Raw genomic sequence first — 24,080 nt, 5'->3', positions numbered from 1 at the left:
AAGTGCTCAGGTAACGCTAGAGGATTATTTTAATTCTCAAATTATTGTGTTCATCCGATTAATTTTTTAAATGAGATATTTTCTACAATAGATTTGGGATCTCTCGACGTCTTCAGGGTTGAATTATATTTTTTTGGCGATTTGCTTGGGACCTCCCGGCATGGATCTCCAAAATTTGGCCTTTTTACACAAATATCACCTTAACATAAATTAATTACTTGTTAGACACTATTTAAGAATATTTTACGGATCTAACAAATTTTTAAATACTTTCTATAAAATTTTTATAAATTTTATATAAGTTTACTAAGTATATAATTCACCTAAAATATCAGTGACACACCACTTAATAATGTTTCTATTGTAGCCTATTCTCTCTTCTTTTTACAATAATATTTTAACACCAAAAAGTATCGGTCAAAAATATATCGAACTTTAGTATAATGTATGATAAAATATATAAGTTTTTAGTTTTGTACAACTTAATATTAAATTTCAATTTAATTTAATATTTATAAATCATTAAATCGTTATTACCGTGCTATTATTTTATGGGTGTCCAGGAAAAAAGAAAAAAATATCTTAAAATTATATACAACTTAAATTAAAATTAAATAAAAAATAGTTAACATATATTTATATATAATATATCGAGAAATGTATTTTACGCAAATTTAATGAAAAGGAAAGTGTCTTTTATCATAAATCTGGTACATTGTAAGATCGAAGTTTATAAGTTCATCTTAAAAGATGTGTATTTGTGTTATATTTTAAAATAATATTTTTTAAAATATTTTATAATTAAATAAATTTATAAAATATCAAAACTTTTCATATTATTTAAAATGATATTCTTAAAATTTTATTAGATCTGTAAAATATTCTTAAACAGTGCCTAACAAGTAATTAATTTATGTTAAGGTGATATTTGTGTAAAAAGGCCAAATTTTTTTCTTGATACACGCTAGAGATCTCCATAAACAATACAACACCCTCAAGACGTCGTGAGATCCCAAATAAGATGCCTGAAGACGCCAGGAGATCCAAAGCAAGACGCCAAAAAAATCTGATTCAACCCTTAAGACGTCGAAAGATCCCAAATTTACTGTAGAAAATACTCAATTTAAGGAATTAATCGGATGATTAATTTGAGAATTAAACACTCTATGTAACGTTATGTGGACACTTTTCCCGTAAGAAAAAGAAGGATAAGGCTAATAATCATTCACTAAGCACATGCTTTGCATGCTGCTTAATCAATAATCATTGTTTCTGGTTAAGTGGATGTCCAAGTGAAGTGCATTCAGGGATTTGTTGAAACTCAATTATATTAATTTAGACAATAAACTATATGGTTTAATTGATAAATAAGTAATTGAAATTGTTTTTTATAATTTAATTACTAATTTTTTATCAAAATAATATTTAACGTTTCGTGATTATTTTAAGATTTTGTTATTATATTTGTAAGAAAATTTATCGGTCATTGATGAGTTGTTCAATTCATGTAATTTGTTTTATTTTTGGGATGTTAAAGGTGTTTTTTTATATCAAAATAAATAAAATTAAAATCAATTTTTGAGAGTTTGAGTTCATATTATAGTTTTGAATAGGTGAATTTTCGAAATTGAAGTATTTGAAACTTAAAATATTTTTTATTAAAAAAATAAGTTTTGTGAATAATAATGAAAATAAAAAGGTATAGATCAAATTTGATGTTATGATAAACACATTTTGGATGAAGACTGAAAAGATTAAAGATAGTAAAAGAATGATTTTTTGGTTCTTCTGGCTCGATTCATGCTTCTAATTTTCGTCCTGGTGTGGGATTTTTTGATGCGGCGTATTGAAGGTCCATTCGGCGTTAAATTCGGGAAGCCATTGATGAGCTTGGGTCGGAAATGAACTTTCCTTCTTTGTCTCCTTTGCTGGAAGAACTAAGAAGTGTGGAGGAGGCGAGAGCAGTTTGGGAGGTGAGTAAAATTCTACAAATTTTGTTCAAAGGTGGGAAAAATGTGGCGATGAAGAGAGTTTGCGAAATTGAGGAGGAATTTAGAGTGGGTAATTAAGCAGGGTTTTGCTGGGTTATTATGATGAATTTTGCTTGTATTTCTTGGAATATCAGAGGTTTAGGAAGAAAGGAGAAATTAAGAGTGGCGAGGAGAATTATTTCCTGTCAAAAACCGTATGACCATTTTCCTGCAGGAAACCAAACTTTCTGATTTCAATCCATTTATTTTAAGGCGCATTTGGAATGATGTAAATATTGGCCATTGTTTTTCTCCATCTGTTGGTTCGGCAGGGGTATTATAAGTATGTGGGAGGAGGATTTTTTCCAAGCGGAATCTCAGTATGTGTTCAGGAGTTTTGTTGCGATTGTGGGGACTTTGAGATCTAATAATTGGAAGTGCGGGTGCCTGAATGTCTACGGTCCCTCGATTGATTCAGAAAAGAGGGAATTCTTTGAGGACTTACTGTCATTTTTGAGTTCTCAATGTTCACCTTGGTGTTTAGGGGGAGACTTCAATTCTATTCTTCACGCTGAAGAGAAAAGTGGAGGCAATTTGAAATTTTCTATTATTAATATGTTCAGAAGTTGGATGCAGCTCTTGTAGATCTACCGTTAAATGGGGTGCCTTCACTTGGAGCAACAATAGAGACCCCCCAACTTTAGCTAGGCTGGATAGATTTTTTTGGGATTCTCAATTTATTTCGGATTTTCCTAATTTGAAGCAAGTTCTCTTATCCAAGTCTCTCCTAGATCATAACGCAATGTTGCTGCAATTATGATATGTTAACCGATCCTGATTTTAAAAGGTGGTCCTTACATATTGAGCCTTGGTTTATTGTTTAAGCAAGTCATTGATGTGATAAATGAAGTTGAGAGGGGAGCATCTGGCTCTACACATGCGTCCTCACTGATCCTTGCCGACAAAACTTGTGACCACACCTGTTTTTGGGGTAATTAAGGCTGTGACTGTGACTTCATATTCCCCTCATTACCACATTTTATCAAAAAGATATATCCCCTTTTCATGAATTAATCACAAGTTTCACTCGTTGACATAAAATACATATGATTTTGTTTCTTTACCTTACAACGAATCTCAAGGAGCATCACGAAAGAGGAAGACACGATCCGAAGATTATGTAGGACATCAAACGCTTATTGTGACTTAACTCCTCCTGGAATGATTGAGATTTTATCTTCATATCCTATTACAGTTCTCGAGGCTATAGTTTGAAGATTGTGTAGGGTGTACAACACTTACTATTATTTACCTTCCAACGTCAAGGCACCACACGATGACTCAATTAGGAGCAATGCGGTAGTGGGGATTAAATTGTAGAGTTGGTGAAAATTGAAGGACCGAATGATGCAATTGGCGTTGGTTCAAGTCAACTAAACACCCTTTGCTCCCTAATCGAATTGGTAGAGGCAGTTGTAAAAAAATGACAATTTTCAGATAAACTCTGATATTATATTATAGCATATCATACAGTATGATCTCATTTGCCTAAGCGGCTATACCACAAGCTTACATCTTGATTCTTTACAATTTATACAGAAAAGGACTGGCAAATATAAGAAGCTCAAAATACAATCAGGCACAAAAGGAAACAACAGAAGAGGAAGATTGAAATTCTGTTTAGTGACCTGTCAGCCTGCATCTCATGTCTTCTCAACCTGGGGCTGCTACTACTTCCTGTTACCAGATGTGAGTTCGGATATGCGTATATGCTTTCCGAGTTTCCAAACACCCTTGCATATACCATGTCTCCAAACAACCCAACAAGGGGGTGATGGAATCTGCCCCCAACGTTAAGCAACGGTGAAGATGGATCATCTTCATTGTAAGCATGGGGGTTGTAGTTTTGATTTTGATAAGGGTTGCGATAAGGAAGCTGCCGACTGTTTGGGGATGTAGGTGATAAAAAAGGCTGTGTACCGCAAGCAGGTGGTCTAGGGGGTATCACCATACCCCCATAAAGTGATTTGCCTCGAAACTCGGATTCAGATTGGCCACGACCGTAAAGGGGAACCATGGTGGTGTGGGATATATCAGCTTTGCAAACTGGACACTGTGGATGCTCATCTTGATCAAGGGAGGCACTCTGGACATGAAGCCACTTATAGATGCAAGGCCAGCAGTAGAGGTGGCCACAGAGTGTAACAATCGGTTCGTGTGCGAAGTCTAAGCAGATATTGCAGTCAAAGTTACCACTCAAATTCTCGATTCTTGAAGCACCGGGGATGGCCCTCCATTCCTGAGTATAATATTGCTCAAAATCCATGGAACTGTTCAAAAAAGAAACTCATATTTAACAACTAGGACACTCAGGATCAACAATCAAGCAACTAGACACAGAGCAAAGCTGGCTAGAAAACAGAAAGAAAAAAAAGACAATAACTATGATGTAATAGCACAAAAGACCTGCAATCAGGTAGCAATATATGCAGGAAACATGTGAGGGGCCAAAGTCATGATAAGCACCAAACAGATAAGGTACCAGCGCATATAGCTTGATTCACATTTTCTACCAAATGGATAAGAAGAAAAGGCACAGCAAATTTAAGGGACCACAAATTACATTCATGCATTTCAAAACACCTATAGGACGTAGTAACTAGCTTGAGAGACTGGTTTATGAAAAAATACTAGTGTTCGACAAAAATCCAATCATTTCCCAGGGTAAAAAGAACCTTAGACAATGCGTATTAAAATATGAGTATAGATATATACATATACCCATTACTCACCCTCCCGATAGCTCCTACAGTAACTTCGGGGCTCTGGTGTTCATAAACTGATCGATTTAGACACCTAGTTTTCTGATTCAGGGTTTCCCTGTAACCTTGGTTGCAAGTTGCCTACTAGCTGCAAATTCAATGACCATTTTGGCCCAAACGTCCACCTGGGAGCTGGGATAAAAAAAACTCGAACCATTTGAGAAGACACAATGGTTCATATGAAGCACAAAACAGCAGACTGCACCTTATTATGTTCTACTTCTTTAGGTTAAAATTGGGTGAAACATGAAACCTTGAAACCCATAAAATTATTAATTCACGAATGTTCCACGAATCCACCACCGACACAGTCCCCTTCGTTATGAATGGTACATGGCCGACACAAACTCTATCCTTTTTTTTATTCTAAAAAGAAATCAATTGATTGAGTTCTAAGAACAAATTCGGAAACTATAACACCGAGTTTTTAATTTCCCTATCGGAACATGATTATTTTTAATCAAAGTTGCACAATCATAAACGAGCATCCGGGAGCAATTTATCCATTGATTCTTATTTCTGCAGAATTGGGTTTCTTTAATTTCTTCAAATTCTCGAATACAGACCAAAGGGTAAAGTTCTACCTTGTTTGTCAAAGAAATCCATGGAAATCGGAAGAAAAACTTTCCCGATCAAAATAAAAGAGGCAATTTCAATTCCAAAAAGAAAAAAGAAAGAAAAAACCCAAAGCTTATTCGATCAAAAGAGAGCGATATAGATATCAATCGAAATGAAAATTAATGAACAAAATAGAATCAATAACCGAAACCTTACCTAATCAAAGAGCTGGAAATTCGACAAACCCTTGAGTTTGTGTTTATGTCGTTTAGAAAGAGAAACAAAAAATATAAAAAGAGGGCGAATTATAGAGGAAAGAATCCACTAAGCCCTCAATTCAATGGCTGTTTTCATATGGAAAAAAAGGGGTAAAAGGAGAAAGATATCTGGCAATGGAATTAGAGCGCGCGTCTTAATGTCTTATCGAAGAGGCCCATTTAATAGCAGAATACCGTTCATTATTGATAAACAGTGCAGCATATGCAACTATGCATATCTGTTTAAATGATTTTTATGATTTATTATTTGATATAAATTTAATATCTATATGATATTAAATATTTTATTTTTTATTTTTTAAATATTATAAAAACGACACTCGATATTAAGGAAGAAAAAAGATATTTGATGAATTTTAATTCGGTGTGATAGGATTAATTTTTTAATATATAAAATTTGAATTTTAGAATATATTTTTTTTAATTTTATTAGATTGAGTTTGAATATAAAAAATAACTTAGAATAATTATGAAATTTTCATTTTTCATGTATATAAGTATTAAATTTATGATTTTAATTTTACGTTATTAAATTTAAGGAATTACTATTTTATTTAATTATTTTGAAGAAAAAGTGTGAAAATTGAGAATTATATTAAATCTGATCGGATTAAGAATTAAATTTTTAATTAATTTTTTGAGTTAGATTTAAAATAGAGAAAAAATTAAACCTGAATTGATTAAGTCTAATTTTATTATTATAGTATCGTGTAGATTCAAATTTTAAAATAAAAATTATTTATTTAATATAATAAAATAAAAAAACTCAACTCTTAACATGTTTGCATCAATTTTGAGATAAATACTATCACATGGGTGCCACTAAATATTTTCTTTTTGGGTGACATAAAGAAACATTAAAAACTAATTATTTTAGCGAAAACATGTCATTTTAGTAGTTAAGAAATCGTTGTTATTTTACGATGTTTTAAATTTGAATATTATAAATATCAATAATATAAGCGTTCAATATCAAATTATTAAGAATTATATTTTTATAAATATTACTTTATACTTATTCTAGATTAATAAAAAAAGATAAAAAGGTACGTGAGGTCCTTGTATTTTTTTTAAAAAAAATCAATGTAATTCTTGTCATTTTTTTTGCACCTAATGTAACGCTCAAACTTAGAAAACAAAATCAATGTGACCCTTTAATTAATGATTTTTGTCGTTGACCATTACAGTACTGACGTGACAGTCCATAATGATTGGTGATGTGGTAGATGAGCTAAATTATTTTTTTGTCAAGTTCAATGGTCAATTTAAGTTTTATTAAAAGTTCAAGGGCTTATTTGATTTTTTCAGAACAAAATATTTTATATTTTAAATTTTAACTATACAAATATAGAAATTTGATTCTTTTGAAAAGTTGGATAATTTGGATTATGGATGATTTGTTAAAATGAAGGTACAAATGATATAAAATGTTTAATGATTGTGACGAAAGAAATAAAAGAATTTGTATAAATCGGCTGGAAACAATTGAAAACATAAGGTTAATATCAATTTATTTCTTCGAGTCATTTTATTTAATTATCTATTGAATATTAATTTACTTGACATTATTATTATAATAAAAAAATAATTATTATATGTATTTAAAATTATTATTTTTAACTTAAAGGTTGAGATTTTAAAATAATATAAGTATCATAATTTTTAAAAAAATAGAGCAAGTATATTTAATCAGGTTTTCAAGTTGCTCATTTTTTCTTCATATTTTCTTAATAATTTATTTTTTAAATTTTTTAAATATATATACATATATTTAATTTTTAGTAATTTAATTTTTATTTTTAGTATTTTTATATTTTTTTATATTTGTATAGTTTAAATTTAAAATTTAAATAATTCTACGAATTTAAAAAAAACTTAATTTGACTCTTAAACTCGACCAAAAAAATTAATTTAGCTCATATGTCATGTCACCAACCATAATGGACCACCAGGTCAATGACATAAACATTAGTCAAATGGTCAAATTAAGTTTTTTTTTAAATTTAACGGCCAGCATAAAAAAGGATGAGGACCACATTATTTTTTTTAAAAGTATGAGGGTCTCACATACTTTTTGACGAAAAAAAAAACTAACTACTTTCAACAGCCAAAACCATTTTAGAATAAACTACAAGAAAAATACAATTTACAATAAATTTAGCCTACTTTATAATTTTATCCTTATGATAAGCGTCCATCACTTTTGGGAATATAATCATGTAGTAGCAGTCGGATGCTTCTTATAAATCTAAAACATTGCATTATTTTGTTCCCCCAATTATCTGCACATGCTGCTTTTAAAATTAAAGTATAATATTAATTTTTTTATTTATATATTTTATTTTAAATTAATTTATTTTTTAGAAAGTTAAATTATTTTTCAGGATGAATGCTATTTAAAATTATTTTTATGATATTAGTATGATAATTTGTAATAATTTAATTGATAAAAATTTTAAATATTGATAGTTAAATTTATTAAATTATTTTAAATTAAGATTAAATTGATATAATATATAAATTTTTAAAACTAAAACTATTGTATTAGATCATATTATCATATACGTAACTTAACAATATAATATTTTAAACATAGATTTATTGAGTAATTGTATACATGACCCATACATGTGTTGGAAAATATACCGTTGCAAAACAAAACGTTAGTTTTGATTGGAAAAATATATAAGCAAAGAATTGACTAATTGTGTCGTGGTATTAACCATTGCCTTTGAAGTGAATTTGTCTCGATGTGTGTAATCGTTACAATGGACGAATGACCCCCTGAGATTAGGACGACTCTCAAAATTTCATACACCCGAAAAATGGATTGAACTTTAATAATATTGCCTTTCTCTCAACTCAAAGCAACACTCAAGAAAAAGTTTCAAAAAGTATCTCAAAACAAATTTCATTTATTTTACTTATAGGATTAGAGTAATTTCTCTTTTAGTGTGCCATATGAAATGAAAAAAAATAAACATCCATTTATAGGTTCAATATAAGGTAAAATGGTAAAAGATCCCATAGCAATTACAAAATAATTAATTGTCATAAACATTATTCTAATGATCATAAATTATATTAAATAATAACAACTATAAATGGTAAAATATAAATCCTGATAAATATTTTACCAAAAGAATCTTGTATAAAAAAATACATACGAACCGAATTGGACACGCCAAACGGTTCATACCTAATGTGAATTTTTTTTACTAATAAGCTACGATTTAAATCAATAAATCGATTTTAGATACATAATTAAATAAAAACTATTGTCAAATTAAAACTCAATATTAAGTTAAAATACCTAATAAAAAAAAGATCAAAATTACACATTCAAACCAATTTTAAGTTCCAAAAATATATTTATTTGTCCATATAATTATATATATACATGCAATTGAAGTATCTCTGTATTGTATATAATAATTAGTAAAATGTTTTTTAATTAGTAAAATATTTTAAAAAGTATCTATTCTGTTACTGTTCCGTCAGAATTTTTAAGGTTGAAAGGAAATTTCTCCAGCCTAGATATGTGGCTTCGGAAGGGCCGTTGGCGCAATGCTCTTTGAAGATCGGGGTAATAAACTTTTACGCACCAAACGGGCAAAGTGAGAGGAAGGAGTTCTTTGATCATCTTGAGGGGTATATCGCTGGATTGGGGTTGCCAGTAATTGTTGGGGGAGACTTCAACACTGTTAAAACAGATGAGGAAAAAGTTGGTGCCGATGCTAACGTGAGATCAGTGAAAGATTTCTCAGAGTTCATTCAGAATAGGAACCTTATCGATCTACCTTTGTCAGGGTGCCAGTTCACATGGTTCAGAGGGGGTTCTTCGGTCCGCCTCGATAGATTCCTAATTTCGTCGGAGGTGCTGCTGTGCTTTCCTCATTTAGCCCAGTCCACATTGCTGAGAAGTCTGTCGGATCACAACCCTGTGCTGCTAAAGGAAGAAAAGGTGGGCGGTGGGCTGTGGGCAGCGACCTTTCAAATGGTTTACACATTGGGCGGATGTTCAAGGGTACAATGATCAGATAAAAGAAGTTTGCGGTAGGCACCAAAGGGGTGGAATTAGCAGCTTGTTGAAAAAATGTGCTTCGAAAGTGTGGGTAAATGATTCCAGTCGAAAGGATCTCGAATCCATTGTGGAAATTGAAGGAAAAATCGAGGCTCTCCAACGATCTTTGGTGGCTTCCCCTGACAATGGTGTAGTTATGGCTGAGATTCGTTCTCTTAGGGCTAAAATATGGGAGAAATATAGGAGGGAGGAGCGAGACTGGTTACAAAAGTCCAGATTGAAGTGGTTCAAGGCTGGTGATAAAAACAGTTCTTCCATCTATCGGCAGCTATGCGTGGATGCTATCTCGAAGACTGGCTGGCTGCATTATTGAAGTGGTGGGGGATAATCAGTTTGCTTTTATTGCCGGAAAACAAATCGCAGATTGTTCCCTTATCGCAAACGAATTCATCGATGATTTGTCGCGGAACAAGAAAGAGGCTATTGTCCTCAAAGCAGACTTTAGAAAGGCATATGATACGATAGATTGGGCCTTTGGAGCTCATATTGAAGAAGATGGGGTTCGGCAAGAAATGGAGGAGTTGGATTAACTTTTTGTCTCGAATTCGTCTATCTCTGTGTTGGTTAACGGCACCTCTACGAAGAAATTCAACCTAAAACGAGGGTCCGTTAAGACTGTCCGTTGTCACCATTGTTGTTTAATTTAGTAGGCGAAGCGTTGAGTGGTCTGCTATGTAAAACGGAGGAAGTGAGGCTGATTAATGGTGTGGTGGTAGGTAACAATAGTCTGCATATCTCGCATCACCAATTCGCAGACGATTTAATTGTGTTTACTGAGGTCAATCTCGGAATGGTGAAAAATATTAATAGATTGCTCAGATTGTTTGAAGTGGCTTCCGGGTTAAGTCTCAATTTGAAAAATGCGAAGCCGTATGGGATGAATATTGAGGAGCACATCTCTAAAGAGTGGGCTGCTGCAATCAATTGTTGTTGGGACAAATTTCCAACCCAGTATCCAGGCTTGCCTCTAGGGTATCCAAGGAATTCTCCTGATTTGTGGAAGCCGATCGTGGACAAATTCCTCTCAAGACTTGATGGGTGGAAAGGAAAACTTCTCTCATTCGGAGGTCGAATTACCTTGGTAAAATCAGTTTTGATGAATCTTCCGGAGTTTTACTTATCATTGTTTCAGTTGCCTGAAGGTGTGGCTTCGAGGCTGAACAAAATAGTTGTTTTTTTCCTTTGGGGTGCTAAGACTGGTAGGACAATCCATTGGGTCAAGTGGGAGAAGGTTTGTAAACCAAGATCGTAAGGTGGTTTGGGTTTCTTTGATGTTAGTGTCAGGAATCGATCGTTACTTAATAAGTGGTTATGGAGGTTTGGGTCCGATTTCGGGTGTATTTGGAAAAGATTGGTGCTTGCTAAATATGGGTATAATCAATTTTCTCTTATTCCGAGTTCAGCTCAAAGGAGGAAAACGTCATGGGTATGGAGAAACATCACGAGTCCTTTAGCAAAGGAAGATGACCCATTTGTGAATAACATCCGTTGTGTAGTGGGTGACGGAAGATATATTGACTTCTAGGACGTTAAGTGGACGGACGTTCAATCTCTGAAATTGGCGTTTCCACTGATTTTCGGTGTTGCCGTTAAAAGTCTGGGAAGACGACTTTGGCTCAAAGATCAACGGTGTTTGGGTTTGGAATATTGAGTTACGAAGGGTGTTGTTTGATTGGGTAGTCTGCATATGGGAAGAGTTTCTGGTAACAATCAACAGGGCAGTGCAGAATTGTCTCGAGATGGACTGCTTGAAGTGGTCTTGCACGTCGAATGGGCTGTATTCCCCCAAAAGTTACTGTGAGTTTGCGGTTAGGGTTGGAGTTGGAGTTGATAAATTAGGTTAGTGTGGGCTAACCTTGCTCCTCCCAAGGTCGAAGCGTTTGTGTGGAAGGCCGTGCAGTGTAGAGTTCCTATTTTCTTGGAATTATCTAAGAGGGGAGTTTCGAGGGCGGATTCTTGTGTGTGTGTTTTTTGCAAAAAAAGATCAAGAATCAACAAACCACTTATTTTGCCAATGCGAGGTCGTCTGGAGAATTTGGCAAAGATGGGGCTCTTTGGGAAAATAAATATGGTGATTCTTGGTGAGGTGAAAGATTTACTAGTTGCTTGGGATGGGTTTATGTTTCATAAGCCTTACAAACCTCTATGGAATTTAGCTTTCTTCGGGATTATATGGACGATATGGTTATGCAGAAATGATATAGTGTTTAAAAACAGTAGTGTCAATGAGAAGCGTTCGTTTGATTTGGCGGTTCTCAGAATTGGATTTTGGTGTAAAAGCAAATGGCCGTTTGCCGTTGCCTCTGTTGACTTTTTTAGATGCCCAAATGCCGTAGCATTTCCCGTTCTTCAGAGGTAAGATGCGAGTTGTCTGCTACTCTCTGGGAGCAGTCTGTTTCACGTGGGCTGCTGAAGTGATCTCTGGTGGTAGCAGCACTTTACTGATGATATCTGGGTGGTGCTGTGGTCTATTGATTTTGGTTCCGTTGGTTTCGTTGTGCTCGTTCATGTCTTTGGGGTTTTTAGTGGGTTGGGTGTTGTCTGCCCTTTGGTCCCCTTTCCTTGCAGTGGTGGAGCTGTGGCGTAAGGTCGTTCACCAATTTTTCTGTGTTTTTGTTTGGCATGGCTGTCTGATCCTGGTTGTTTTCTTTCTATTTGGTTGTGTGCTGAGTTAGTGGCTAGTGGGTCTATTAGAATGATGTATTGCTGCTGTTCTGGCCTTTATCTTCTTTGTTTTTGTTGTGCCCCAGAGCAGGTGGCGTTAATCTGTCTGCTGCATTGGTGTTTTGCTTTGTGTTCCACTTTGTTTCGAGTGCAGGGGGACGTTGATGGTGTTGATTTCTATGGTTGGAATTGGTTTTGCCATTGTGATAAGGATAAATCGTACTCTTTTTCCCTTCATTTAGGATTAGGGTTTGTCATTGTTTGATTTGTATATGATTTGTTTTAATAATATATACAAAACGCTCATTTTCAAAAAAAAAAAATCCATAGAATTTTGAATCAATAGTTCAATACCCCGAAATACATTTAAACCAATATTTATCAACACTATAAAATATGTCCATTAGTTGGGGATTTTATTGTTCTAATTCTATTTAATTTGATTAGTAAATCAGATAATTAGATATTAAATTAATTCATCATTAAGAAGTTTTCAAAATTTGATTATCAATTAATTTAATTTAAAATTAATTAATTAATAGAATTAAAAAATTAAATATTATTGTATTATTACACATATATTTCGACCTATTAAAATCAAGACAACCATTTATTAAAATTTAAGGTCAAACCAAAATGAAAAAAATACATAAATTAAACTTGAATTATTCTACCTAAAAAACTTTTTACGAATTTCAGTTAATTTAAAAATCAGCCAAAATAGTAAAATTCTGTTCATTTTAATTAAAAATAAAAAATTATTTTGATTCAATTTTAATCAATTTGATTTGTCTATCAACCAAATTAATAAATTGAACATTCCCCCTTTGAATATTAACCGTATTAATTTTTTTTTCTTCAAATGTTTGAATATTTAAATTGAGAGAAAAAGAGCGCCAATTGAGCGCGAAACAGAAACGGAAGTTCCGTCCAAACGGCCAAGTCTCTTCCACCAATTTCCCCCCCTATTTCTTTATTTTAAATATACACTATCTAACACAGAGAGAGAGACAGAGACAGAGACAGAGAGAGAGAGGGAGGGAGGGAGAGAATAAACGTCACCGGCCATCCTATTATCCGTTTCCAACTCCAAATTTCCTCAAAAAGGAAAGAGAAATCAAATATTAATGTCAACTAGCAAAACAAGAACCAAAAAGCGAGGATCGGAGTCATTGCTCGGCAAATCAGATCAGAAAACCGGATTTGTTGATGACTTCGATCCTGATCTTTCCAGGTCATCCTTTACGAAAACCGTGCTGCTGTGTTTTCTTTGCGTTTTTTCTTTCTTTTGATAAATATTTTTTTATGAAAATTTTGGTGAAATTTTCAGTGAACTAAAAGGGATCATGTCTGCGCTGCAACTGATCAAAGAAAAAGCACATAAGGACGGGAGAAAAAAGAACGAAGAGACGATTTCCAGGTAATGTAGATTTTGTTTCTTTTTTAAACGATTTTATTTGGATTTTTTTAATGATCACGGAAATGTTTAGATTAGAACTGTGATTTCTGTGCGCTTTCCTCGTCACCTCCTCCACAATGTCAACGATGAAGCCCCCCCCCCCCCCAATTTCATCTGGATTTTAAGTATTCTTTTACATTTTATTTTTCGATTTGATTTGATGTATGGTTTTGGTTTGTTAGCTTTGATAATTGCAAGGAATTTGATCTCCGACACTGAATTTCTGCTGTTTTCAGATTTGAATCGTTGATGCATTGCGTTGCTGTTTGCTATGTATTCCTTTTAATTATTATAATTCGCCGATTGATGAATATCATTATGTTTATGCAAATGGTTTCACGAACTGATGCATTCTTCACATGACTAACTTTAATTTGAGCAAAATGAAATAGCAAAACTGTTGTATTTCTTTTAGGTTCCCTTTTCTTTTCCTTTTCTCCACCGAAACTCTTGCCAAACCCTGCCAATTTATTTTGTCTCTTAAATTTCGTTGGCAGTGTGGCTGCTGAGATTAGGTCTAAGCTTGACGATCTGAAGTCAAAATTGGAGAAGGAAAGGTAAACAATAGCCTACTTATTATCCAACTTTAAACCAAAATTTAAGCAAATTTTTGGTAATCCAAATATAGTAATTTGTTGTTTTTTGTTTCTGTTTACTCTAGACAAACTTTTGCTAAGGCACTTACAAAGAGCTCAAAAGAGGTATAAATTTATAAGGATCTCAGGGCTCATTCATTTAAACCGAGTGATGAAAGTGAATTTGTCAATGGGATTTAATATATGGTTTAAAAGCTTGAGATGCTAATACGATTGCTTTGTTTTTCAGTGTGAAAATTGCTTGAAGAATGAAACTGCAAAGTTCCAAGAGGTTTATGAGAAATTCTGCAAAGAAAAAACTATCCATCTGCAGGCACTGAATGGTAGCTCCTGATGAATTATGAGTCTTTTGTAGTAATAGATGCAAATTTGTCATAATTTTCTGAAAAATCAAAGCTACCTATGCCTATTCATAGTTTTGATTGTATTCTAAATATCAATGTTGTTTCACAGATACAATTTCCAGATTTAAAGAAGATAAAGAAAGGCTGTTTGTGCGATATGAACAACTGAGTGAGCTACAAATCCAAAAATACCGTTCCTTTGGTTTTAATGGAATCTGATTTATATTAATTTAGCATTGGTTGGTATATTAGGGAAGAAAGAGAAGAGCTTGATATCTGAGCAAGAGACATTCTGTGCTGATAAAATTGCTCAGTTGGAACAGTCACTGAAGAAAAAGAAACAGGTTATTAACTAATGAAAATCCAGTACTTTTATCAGTCACAATCTTTTAATTTCGTAAAATAATTATCATCAAGCTTTTTTTTATTAATAAATTAGATTACTTATGCTAGCTCTATTAAATAATTATAATGTCAAAGCTACCATATTATACATACACGAATCCAGTTTGGGATATGGTTCTGAGTGCCCCTCGAAAAGCTGTAATATCCATTTAACTTGATGCAAATGCAGGATGACAGAACTTTCAGCATTTTGAGGAAAACTCTTGGTTCTTTCCTGGACAATGGCTCGGATGAAGACGTCACACCTGAAGATTGAAGAATTGTTTTCAAAAGACAAACACGGCTACATCTTCTCGCTGAGATTATCCTTTGGTAATGTCTCGTTTATGCTTTACAGAAACCAAAACTTGCATGCGTTTTCTACTTCAGTATAGCAATTATAGTTGCAAATGCCAGTTGTAGGAAAAATTATTTTCCATTTTTATCATTTTGCTAGTGGAACTGCTAGAGTTGATGACAGACGGTCTTACTATTATCTGCAATATAGTATCAGCATTAATTTCTGTACGTTGATAATTCAAGTAAACATATACATAAATAAATGTAGTCAAAGAATCGATAGGTTAGACAGGTATCGGTAGATTTTAATCAAAGCACGGGAGGAATCGTTTCTTAATGCACTGTTTTGTAAAACGAATGTTTTATGTCATTGGAAAGCCCACTTCAAAAACCCATTGTCCAAATAGAATTGTTGGGGCCAATTGATATGGGATCATTTCGGTTTGGGATAGTTTTGAATCAAATTACTCAAATTTAAATTGTTTTAGATCGAATCATTTGTATTTGAAAAATGTGGTAAAAAAATAATGTAATAAAATACTTTTAAAAAGTGAGGTTGAGATTTAATAGGTTTTTTCTCTGGTGATTTAGGAGTTTCAAGCATTTTGTACTATGGGTTATTTTAGGTATTTGATTGGGTTATTTTTATCTAATTATTTTAGATTCAAGTGAATGTAAATTTAAATTGTTGATGATATGATGAAATCAGACTAGCTTGAATTTTAATTACGTCAATTTAAATTGTTGATTATATGATAAAATCAGATTATATGTAAATTTAAATTGTTGATTATATTATTTTTTATTATTTTGAACTTGATCAAATATTATAATAATAATAATATTTTTTCTCGATTTAATTTATATTTAAACATATTTTTATTTACCTCAAATTTGATTAAAAATTTAATTAGAAATTTGACTCTAAACTAATTCAATCAAACCTAATTTAATATATTTTCAATATATATATATATATATATTGTTAAAATTAAATAAATAAATAAAATACTAAATTATTAATAATATTAAGTTAAAATAAATTTTAATTTAATACTTTAATCTAACATTTTATATACTAATATATATATATTTATCAAAATATAAATGTATAAGAAATACATCTACATAAATTATCCTGAATTCTATAAAATTAACTCAAAATTCAAAATAAAAAAAATGATGATATGGAATAGAAACCGAATCTCACGGTATATAATTATATAAATGGAATCTTCCGTTCCGTTTTCGAATAAATACCGATATTTTCTAGAAAAAATATTAAAAGTATGAGATATCGGATCAACGTAAGGATAATAATCGCTGACCCAAAACCTCAGCGTATCACAGGCAAAACAAACCCCTACCACTCAAAGTTAGATTACAGTACCCAAGCTCCTAATAATCAAAGATTTGATCATTGAAACCCTTTTCTGCATCTTCACCAAGCTACTAACTACCTCTGAAACCCACAAGCAACTGCCCATAAGGGCCAAATACATATATAGCAACGAATCATGGATCCATAACCAATTTCTTTCGCCCTTATCTTTCAACAAGATGGTTTGTGAAGCTCTGTCCTTAACCATCCCTTTCTTCTCAATAATAGCCTCCAAAAAAGATCTTAGATTAGCTAAAACCTATAATCTTTGTCGTTCCAGTCCTAGGATTCAGTGCTCGAGTTCTGGTGCAGATCAGGGCCCTGTAACTGCTGGTAAGTTCACTGCTTTTTCCATTTCCATTTCCCTTTTTTTCTTTGTAATTTGAAGGTGATTGTTATGGTGTATCTCGCAGATAAGCTTGAAAATGATTATTCCTTGACTGGTACTGCTTATGATTTTGAAAGAGCTACCATATCACTTACTCGTGAGTCTTTATCGTCCCCAAAGAAGGTAACTCTTGTAAGGCATGGCCTCAGCTCTTGGAATAAAGAGGGTAAAGTTCAGGTTTGTTGCCACTAGCTCTCTTGTAATTTAGTTTCGATTGCAAGTTATTGCTTGTGTTGTGGCTGTTGGCTGGTGGGTATAGTTGGAATGATATGGTATGAAATATGAATGAGAGCGTAGGAGTCGGGTTAAGTTATTTAATTTTGAACTAAATAAGGTTTAAAAAGTAATTAAACTATAAGAATTAGGATAAACTGCCTCTATTACCACTTAAAAATGGAAATTTGAAAATGAAGATTTTAATCTCACCATGATTTGATTAGAGAATTAGATTTATTTAATTAAATTAAAATTATGACCAAATTGATAATATATGTAACTAACGAAAAATAAATGTTAAATTATGTTAATTTTTTTAATTGACACATCACTCTCTTCATTAACATTTAACGATTGATGGTTTGATTGACATCATTTAAATAGTGGTCTAATTGATAAAATTAAAAGAATTGATAGTTAAATTAGAATTCTCATAATTAAATGATCCTGGGTGTAGTTTACCCTAAAAATTAAAGGAGTTAAAGGCTTAATTTTAATAATTTTAAAATTAAAAGATCTTAAACAAATAGTTAAACTAGAAAAAATTGGAGTTAAAGTGTAATTTTATTAATTTTAAAATTAACAAATCCTAAAATATAATTAAATCAGAAATACGTGGGAGAGACAAGGATATAATTTCAATAATTTCAAAATTATCAGCGGAAAGTTGGAAGGACATTACCCCTCCCACCTACAACGTGCCTCGGTCCATGAATGAGAGAAATGAAGCTATTTGAATGTGATGGATGAACATTGAAATTTAAGAAAGTTAAAACTGGTGTGTCCGATACAAGTGCCTGATTCATTGTCAACAACTGAACATAAATGAAGTTATATTATGTTACTTGGATTCGGATGTGTCTCAAACACGGATATATCAGATACAGGTGTTCGGTATGAGTATTTTTAGCTTAACGAAGAGTCGGGGCAAAATATAAGTTAGTTCCATTTGTATCGGAATCCCATGGATTCCTGAACTGCTGACTTTGTTATCTTTTGTGTTACAGGGAAGCTCAAACTTATCTGTTCTAACAGAAGCTGGGATAAAGCAAGCTGAGAGGTGTAGGCAGGCCCTTTCGAATATGCACTTTGATCAATGCTTTTCAAGTCCGATATCCCGTGCTAAGGTATGACTACTGACGTTTAAGGTTAGCCGTACACGATTCTTTTTTATATCGGACTATCTTTCTTCAATGCAGACCACTGCCGAAGTGTTATGGCAAGGGAGGGAAGAGCCACTGGTTTTCCTTGATTCACTGAAGGAGTGCCATCTCTTTTTCCTTGAAGGCATGAAAAATGGTCTGTTTCTAACAATTGGTTACTTGTTCACAACTTGTCTAAGTACATTACTAACTTGGTCTACGTAGAAGTCATCGTCTAGTTGGTTTTGAACATCGGTTAACTTGATTAGCTCATTCTGGTTTGGAATAATGCAAAAACTACTAGTACTAGACTAAATGATATTCAGAATTTGGAGGCAGTGGATGCTAAGGTGATATATCCAAAGGAGTACACAACATGGAGAGAGGATCCGGCAAATTTCTACGTAAACGGCGTCTACCCTCTTCGGAAACTGTGGGCAACAGCAAGAGAATCTTGGAGGGAAATCTTGTTGTCACCCGTATGCCATCTTTTGTTTTCATTTTTTCTGTAACTTTTACCATTTCTGCATTGCCCAATTGATCTGATTGATGAGTAAGAATAGTCCATCATTGATCAGGGAGAAAACTTTTTGGTTGTCACGCACAAATCAATGTTAAGGGCACTGATCTGCTCAGCTTTAGGGCTTCCCCCCGAGAGGTATGCCATTTTCTTCTCAATGTGTTTCTAGGCATCTTGTTGAACTCAAAAACCAACCGCGATCTGCGTATCACCCGTTGTTCGTAAATGGTCTGTGCTTGGCTTTCGGCGGTTCTTAATGGTTTCTTTTTCATGCTTCAGGTTTCGGTCGATTGATGTGAACAATGGTGGTATATCCACGTTTGTTTTCAACAAAAGAGGGGAAGCAATGCTCCAGTCTTTGAACATGACTGCTCATATGTATAGCGATCACGTGTATCTTTCTTGAATCTGTTTGAATCAATAGCTGTTAAGACTGAGAAACCATTGTTTAGTTCATATGAACATAGTGATACATAATATAGATCTACACATTCTTAACCAGCAGAACAAAGGCCCAAGTGAGCTGGTAGGAGGGTTGTACTTATTTTTCCAAATCGAAGTTTTTTTTTTTTTTAGATTAGGGTGAACAAAATTCGATTAAACTGAGTTTGCTTTCATCAAAAGTCTTCAACAGTAGCTTTGCTTTGCTGAAAGCAAGAAAATTCCCTTCCCTTTCTCTTGTTTTATGGCTTCCATGGAAGCTAAAGAAGTAGAAAAATCAAAGATAGACCCGCAGAGATCATATGGATCGTATAAAATGTGCATTCATGAATAGAAAGCTTCAGGGTATAAATAAACTGGCTTAAATGCAAAACATACTACTTTCAACATTTATTTCAGTATATCACTCTTTGATTTCAGAACATGGAATTCAACAAGATTGGAGGTTAGCATACCAGAACTGGGAAGCAAAAGAATATAGAGCCCATAGCTATCGAACACGGTGACTGTAACGAGTTTACTATATATTCGAATTCTGGAAAAAAGAAAATACTGTTTCCGCCATTACTGCATCACAAGCTATAAAAGTTCTTCTGAACTGATTCCCCTTGCAATTCCTCACTGTTATCTACAGACACTCTTTCATATACCGCATCCGTTCGAAACCGTTTAGGTAGTAAACACTGACCCCCAAATCGCTGCTGCAAGGAAATGAAGATGGAAAAGAGCAGACCACCAGAAGGTATGATGATATCCCAGGCTGTGGAATAGAGATCCATCTTATGATTAGCATATATATATGATAAATCGAGATATCCTGAAAAACTGTGAGCTCTGTAAAGATCGTATGCATGAGGCAACAACCGGACCAGGGTGGTTCCCAAGTAAAACGAAGCAGCAAGAGCGTTTTTGTTGGAATTGGAGAACATGTTGAACACAATCTGTGGAAGCAAAAACCCATCGACGACCGAACCGCCATAAGATTTAAGGTCACTCCAGAAAGAACTTTGCTGGTAGAAATTATTCTTGAACGGAAGACGTCTCTGACGGGGTTGTAGAAATGGTGTCTGGTGAGTGTTTTTCCAAAGGTGCACAAACCAGCAATCAACACACCGGTTAGATATAAAGGTAGGGATATGTATAAAACCTTTCTCTCAGCCTCCCATAAGCCCTTTAGGCTTTCATAACTTTGCCGTTCAGACCACGTGAGTTGGAGAAGGCGAAACTGCAAAAGGAAAGCTACCATTGTTACCGCCCTTACTATTATTTCGTTTACTTCAAGCATCCACCACTTTGAAGAAAAGCATTTTGTTGTTGATTATGATTTGGTACGAACAAGGCCTCAAAGTTCAACAATAGAGCATATGCCCCAGAGTAAGAACAATGAGCATCAAGACAGAGATAAAGGGAAGCACTTCGGAATGTTTCTTAACATGAAACAGCTGCAATCCAACAAAAAGACATGCGAGTGTATTGGAAACCAGAACCATGGTAATCTCCAAATCCATTCTCCAAATGGATTCTTTCGCCTGTCCAGCGTAGAATGATTTTGAAGACAAACTAATGGGCCCAAAATAACGAGGGTCTGACTTGATCCGTGTGCTTTTAATTGTCCCCTTAACACGATACTTTTCTGCAGAATTTAACGGAGAAAATTGAGCAGTAACCAAATGTCACAATCCAGTGAATCATTTTTATCGAACTATGATTCTTGTATCTTACTTGTAATTGACTACATCCAACCATGCATAGAACACCGGAATGCCTATCATATATTCCCTCAGAAGAAATTACAAATCCTCTGTCCAAAATACGACCATCACTCGAACGATACGAGTAGCTAATCTCGTAGCTGATATTTAGCCTGCCGTCATTATTGCTCAAATGATCTGCTGACACATTCGACATTGATAAAAGACCGTAAGGCTGATACTTGTAGGCTGGTCACCCACAAACAGGGGTTTGCAACACCCCATGCTGCTTCTCCTTCACTATCTATCAACAACTTTCAAATCTCATGTCTATTGAATCGCCATTAGGGTATGTCTTTCCCTGTGTTCAGCAACGTTCTTACTCACATAAATTTTCGAGCACTAGCAACCTCTGTATACTCGTATCTTAAACCGGACATTCTTTAACCCAGGTGATACTTCCCAAACACTCCTGAGCCAATCATATCAAAGTAACTTGGATCATCCTTGCTTTTATCACTCCAAAATTTTCCCCAATCGAATCCCTATCCTCAGTGAAAACACCTGGGGTATCTCAAGCTAAACTTAATGGAGCACTCGCCCACAGATGCTCCATTCAAAAAATCCCGAAATTCAAAACCGCAACAACACCGCACAACATTCTTCTCGTCCCAGCTCCCCCATCAAGGCGTATCAAAAGGGAAAAAGCACTGATAGAACTCGAGTTTCGAAACCAACAACCATTTTCCCTTCATCCACACATTTCGTCTGTCGAAAAAACATGATACTCGGAGCATCCTTAACATCTCTAATAATGGAACTACAATTATCTTGATCACAATCCTTCTCATAATCCAATCCAAACCTAATCCTACGGTGAACATTCACTGAACAAAGTCCTCCATTTGCTTTGCTAACATCCAAATTCTCCTTCACTTAAACATGAACTTTCCTGTCCATTATCAACCAAACAAACTCATAATTCCCAAAGCTCCTCACACCCAATACGGAAACAGGCTCAAAATAACTCGAACTATGTTCAGAATCCAAACTTTGAAGAACCCCAGAGATCAAACTACCGGAAACATTAAAGTGGTTGAATAATTGAGCTTAAGAACAACATTAAAGGTCCGAAATTTACCTGCATTTCCGTTTACTCATCCCTGACCCAATCATACAAAGCCTCCCAGTCGATTCCGACAAAACCCACCAAGTGAAAACCTCTGCATTTCTCTATCGACCACCGAAGGAATTTTGGTCCCATCCCGGAACGTCCCCGCCAATCCACGGCGGGATTTAATACACCGCCACGGGAGAAGAAATGGCAAACGATTTGGGAGTTTGTAAAACGAGCTTTCCATTCACTTATGGATTCGGTTCTTATTACTATCGAGGTAGTCTTGCGAGAAACGAGCATGAAACGTTGCGGATTTCAGCACATCGGTGGCGGGATTCAGTTGGGAGAAAATGGAGTCTCCGCCGGTGTAATACCAATTTGAAGTCGAGGGTCGTGAGAGATAGAGGAACTGGAAGAGAGCGCTAGGCTCCGCTGTTGATGCCGGCACGACGTCGTTGCAGCGTTTGACGTACTCTAATGGTATTGAGCGGCGATTGAGGAGATTGCCTTGGGATTTGAAGAAGAAAAACGATGGCGACGAAGAGGAAGGGAGTTGGATGGAAATTATGGGTTTTTGAGTGACTTTTGGGTAAAAATAAGTTCCGGCGGCTTCATCGTTAACCGGTTTTGAAATTGGCGAAGCTTTAGACTCGGAGCGGTGAAGAAACAGTGTTAAAATCAATGGGGGTATTTTATAGCTACCTCCATTTAAGGCCATGTTCGGGACAAATATAGGAGTTTTAATTTGATTATGACCATAAGCATAAAGGATTTAACGGCAAAATTCTTGACACTTTGTGTTCAATTCGAAGGATAAAGTTATCCGAAGCGGTTGAATTACGCTTAAATGATCGTTTTAATTATATTTGATTGATTATATCGATATTCATTTCTTAATGTTAATATATTTCAGCCGAGTTTTCTAATTGATTTATTGAATTTATCGAGTGAATTTTTTTAAATTAATCATTTTTTCGGCTTGTTCATTCCGTACATTTCAAATGATCTTGTTTATCTCGGATTCCCATCATTGATTCAAAACATTTTAACTATAACATAATTGTTTAAAAACGGTTAACTATTATAGTGGTTCGTTTATAAATAAACTACCATTAACATATTACAATTTTTTTCAAAAATAACTGAACATAAACGTTTTAAAATTTCATAATTCATACTAAAATGTATCACTTAACACATATTTTTACTAGTGTAAGTAAAGAAAATAAAAAATATAACGTTTAACACATACTTACTTGATGTAGGTATGTACATCTCTTAAAAAATGTAACATTCAACATATATACCTAGTATAAGTATACACATCTCTCAGTTTGATTATTCATAACCGCAACCTTAATCGTTAATCATCATTTTTTATTGTTTAGTTAACCGAAATTGTGTTAACGTTAACAGTTTGATTAATTAACATATTAAATATAACGATATCGATTAATGATTACCGTTAACAATTACGATTACTTTTAACACCCCCAGAATTATCAAGCACACCAATCCAATCAATTTATTATTTCATATTCTTATTGTCTGCAAACAATTTTTTCTTTACAGTTTCGACTGTAATAGATTAAGGAAAACATAGCAATCTTTAACCAAATCACACCTGGATGAAACAGAGGATTCCTTAAAGGATCATTATTCGATTCGTTTTTCGAGTTTGAATTCCGGTGAGGAATTATTACAATGGTATCATATGATAGCAGA

The 24,080-nt window shown here is 34.0% G+C and overlaps 3 protein-coding genes across 4 annotated transcripts; 2 read left to right on the top strand and 1 right to left on the bottom strand.

Moving 5' to 3' along the window:
* Positions 1 to 3,446: 3,446 nt before the first annotated feature.
* LOC120210500 (E3 ubiquitin-protein ligase RMA1H1-like) lies at positions 3,447 to 5,719 on the bottom strand. Its single transcript, XM_039209227.1, has 2 exons — positions 5,567 to 5,719; positions 3,447 to 4,300 (listed from the first exon to the last, which is right to left on the bottom strand). The coding sequence occupies exon 2, from the start codon at positions 4,294 to 4,296 to the stop codon at positions 3,595 to 3,597; it is 702 nt and encodes a 233-aa protein (XP_039065158.1). The 5' UTR covers positions 4,297 to 4,300; positions 5,567 to 5,719; the 3' UTR covers positions 3,447 to 3,594.
* A 7,694-nt stretch (positions 5,720 to 13,413) lies between these two features.
* Positions 13,414 to 15,446, top strand: LOC120210501. The gene is made up of 8 exons (XM_039209229.1): positions 13,414 to 13,610; positions 13,707 to 13,796; positions 14,333 to 14,392; positions 14,497 to 14,536; positions 14,661 to 14,754; positions 14,885 to 14,944; positions 15,028 to 15,119; positions 15,350 to 15,446. Exons 1-8 carry the CDS (start codon positions 13,504 to 13,506, stop codon positions 15,434 to 15,436), a joined length of 630 nt encoding a protein of 209 aa, XP_039065160.1. The 5' UTR covers positions 13,414 to 13,503; the 3' UTR covers positions 15,437 to 15,446.
* Positions 15,447 to 16,759: 1,313 nt separating this feature from the next.
* On the top strand, positions 16,760 to 19,550 carry LOC120210499 (probable 2-carboxy-D-arabinitol-1-phosphatase). Of its 2 annotated transcripts, none has more exons than XM_039209225.1 (7): positions 16,760 to 17,173; positions 17,254 to 17,405; positions 18,452 to 18,571; positions 18,644 to 18,743; positions 18,926 to 19,065; positions 19,150 to 19,244; positions 19,386 to 19,550. In XM_039209225.1, exons 1-7 carry the CDS (start codon positions 17,020 to 17,022, stop codon positions 19,510 to 19,512), a joined length of 888 nt encoding a protein of 295 aa, XP_039065156.1. In that variant the 5' UTR covers positions 16,760 to 17,019; the 3' UTR covers positions 19,513 to 19,550. The 2 variants fall into 2 exon arrangements, with proteins under 2 accessions (XP_039065156.1, XP_039065157.1); XM_039209226.1 differs by having other exon boundaries at positions 16,761 to 17,173; positions 19,165 to 19,244.
* Positions 19,551 to 24,080: the final 4,530 nt, after the last annotated feature.

The sequence above is a fragment of the Hibiscus syriacus genome, unplaced genomic scaffold, assembly GCF_006381635.1.
Source record: "Hibiscus syriacus cultivar Baekdansim isolate YM2019G1 unplaced genomic scaffold, ASM638163v2 tig00109924_pilon, whole genome shotgun sequence".
NCBI lineage: Eukaryota > Viridiplantae > Streptophyta > Magnoliopsida > Malvales > Malvaceae > Hibiscus > Hibiscus syriacus.
Note: the sequence above shows the minus strand (reverse complement) of the source record. Positions and strands in the feature narration are given on the sequence as shown.

Coding starts and splice junctions, on each gene's coding strand:
- LOC120210500 (XM_039209227.1), bottom strand. CDS start 4,296: ATGGATTTTGAGCAATATTATACTCAGGAATGGAGGGCCATCCCCGGT.
- LOC120210501 (XM_039209229.1), top strand. CDS start 13,504: ATGTCAACTAGCAAAACAAGAACCAAAAAGCGAGGATCGGAGTCATTG. Junction 13,611..13,706: donor TTCGATCCTGATCTTTCCAG/GTCATCCTTTAC, acceptor TGAAATTTTCAG/TGAACTAAAAGGGATCATGT. Junction 14,393..14,496: donor TCAAAATTGGAGAAGGAAAG/GTAAACAATAGC, acceptor TGTTTACTCTAG/ACAAACTTTTGCTAAGGCAC.
- LOC120210499 (XM_039209225.1), top strand. CDS start 17,020: ATGGTTTGTGAAGCTCTGTCCTTAACCATCCCTTTCTTCTCAATAATA. Junction 18,744..18,925: donor CCTTGAAGGCATGAAAAATG/GTCTGTTTCTAA, acceptor ATTTGGAGGCAG/TGGATGCTAAGGTGATATAT. Junction 19,245..19,385: donor TTAGGGCTTCCCCCCGAGAG/GTATGCCATTTT, acceptor TTCATGCTTCAG/GTTTCGGTCGATTGATGTGA.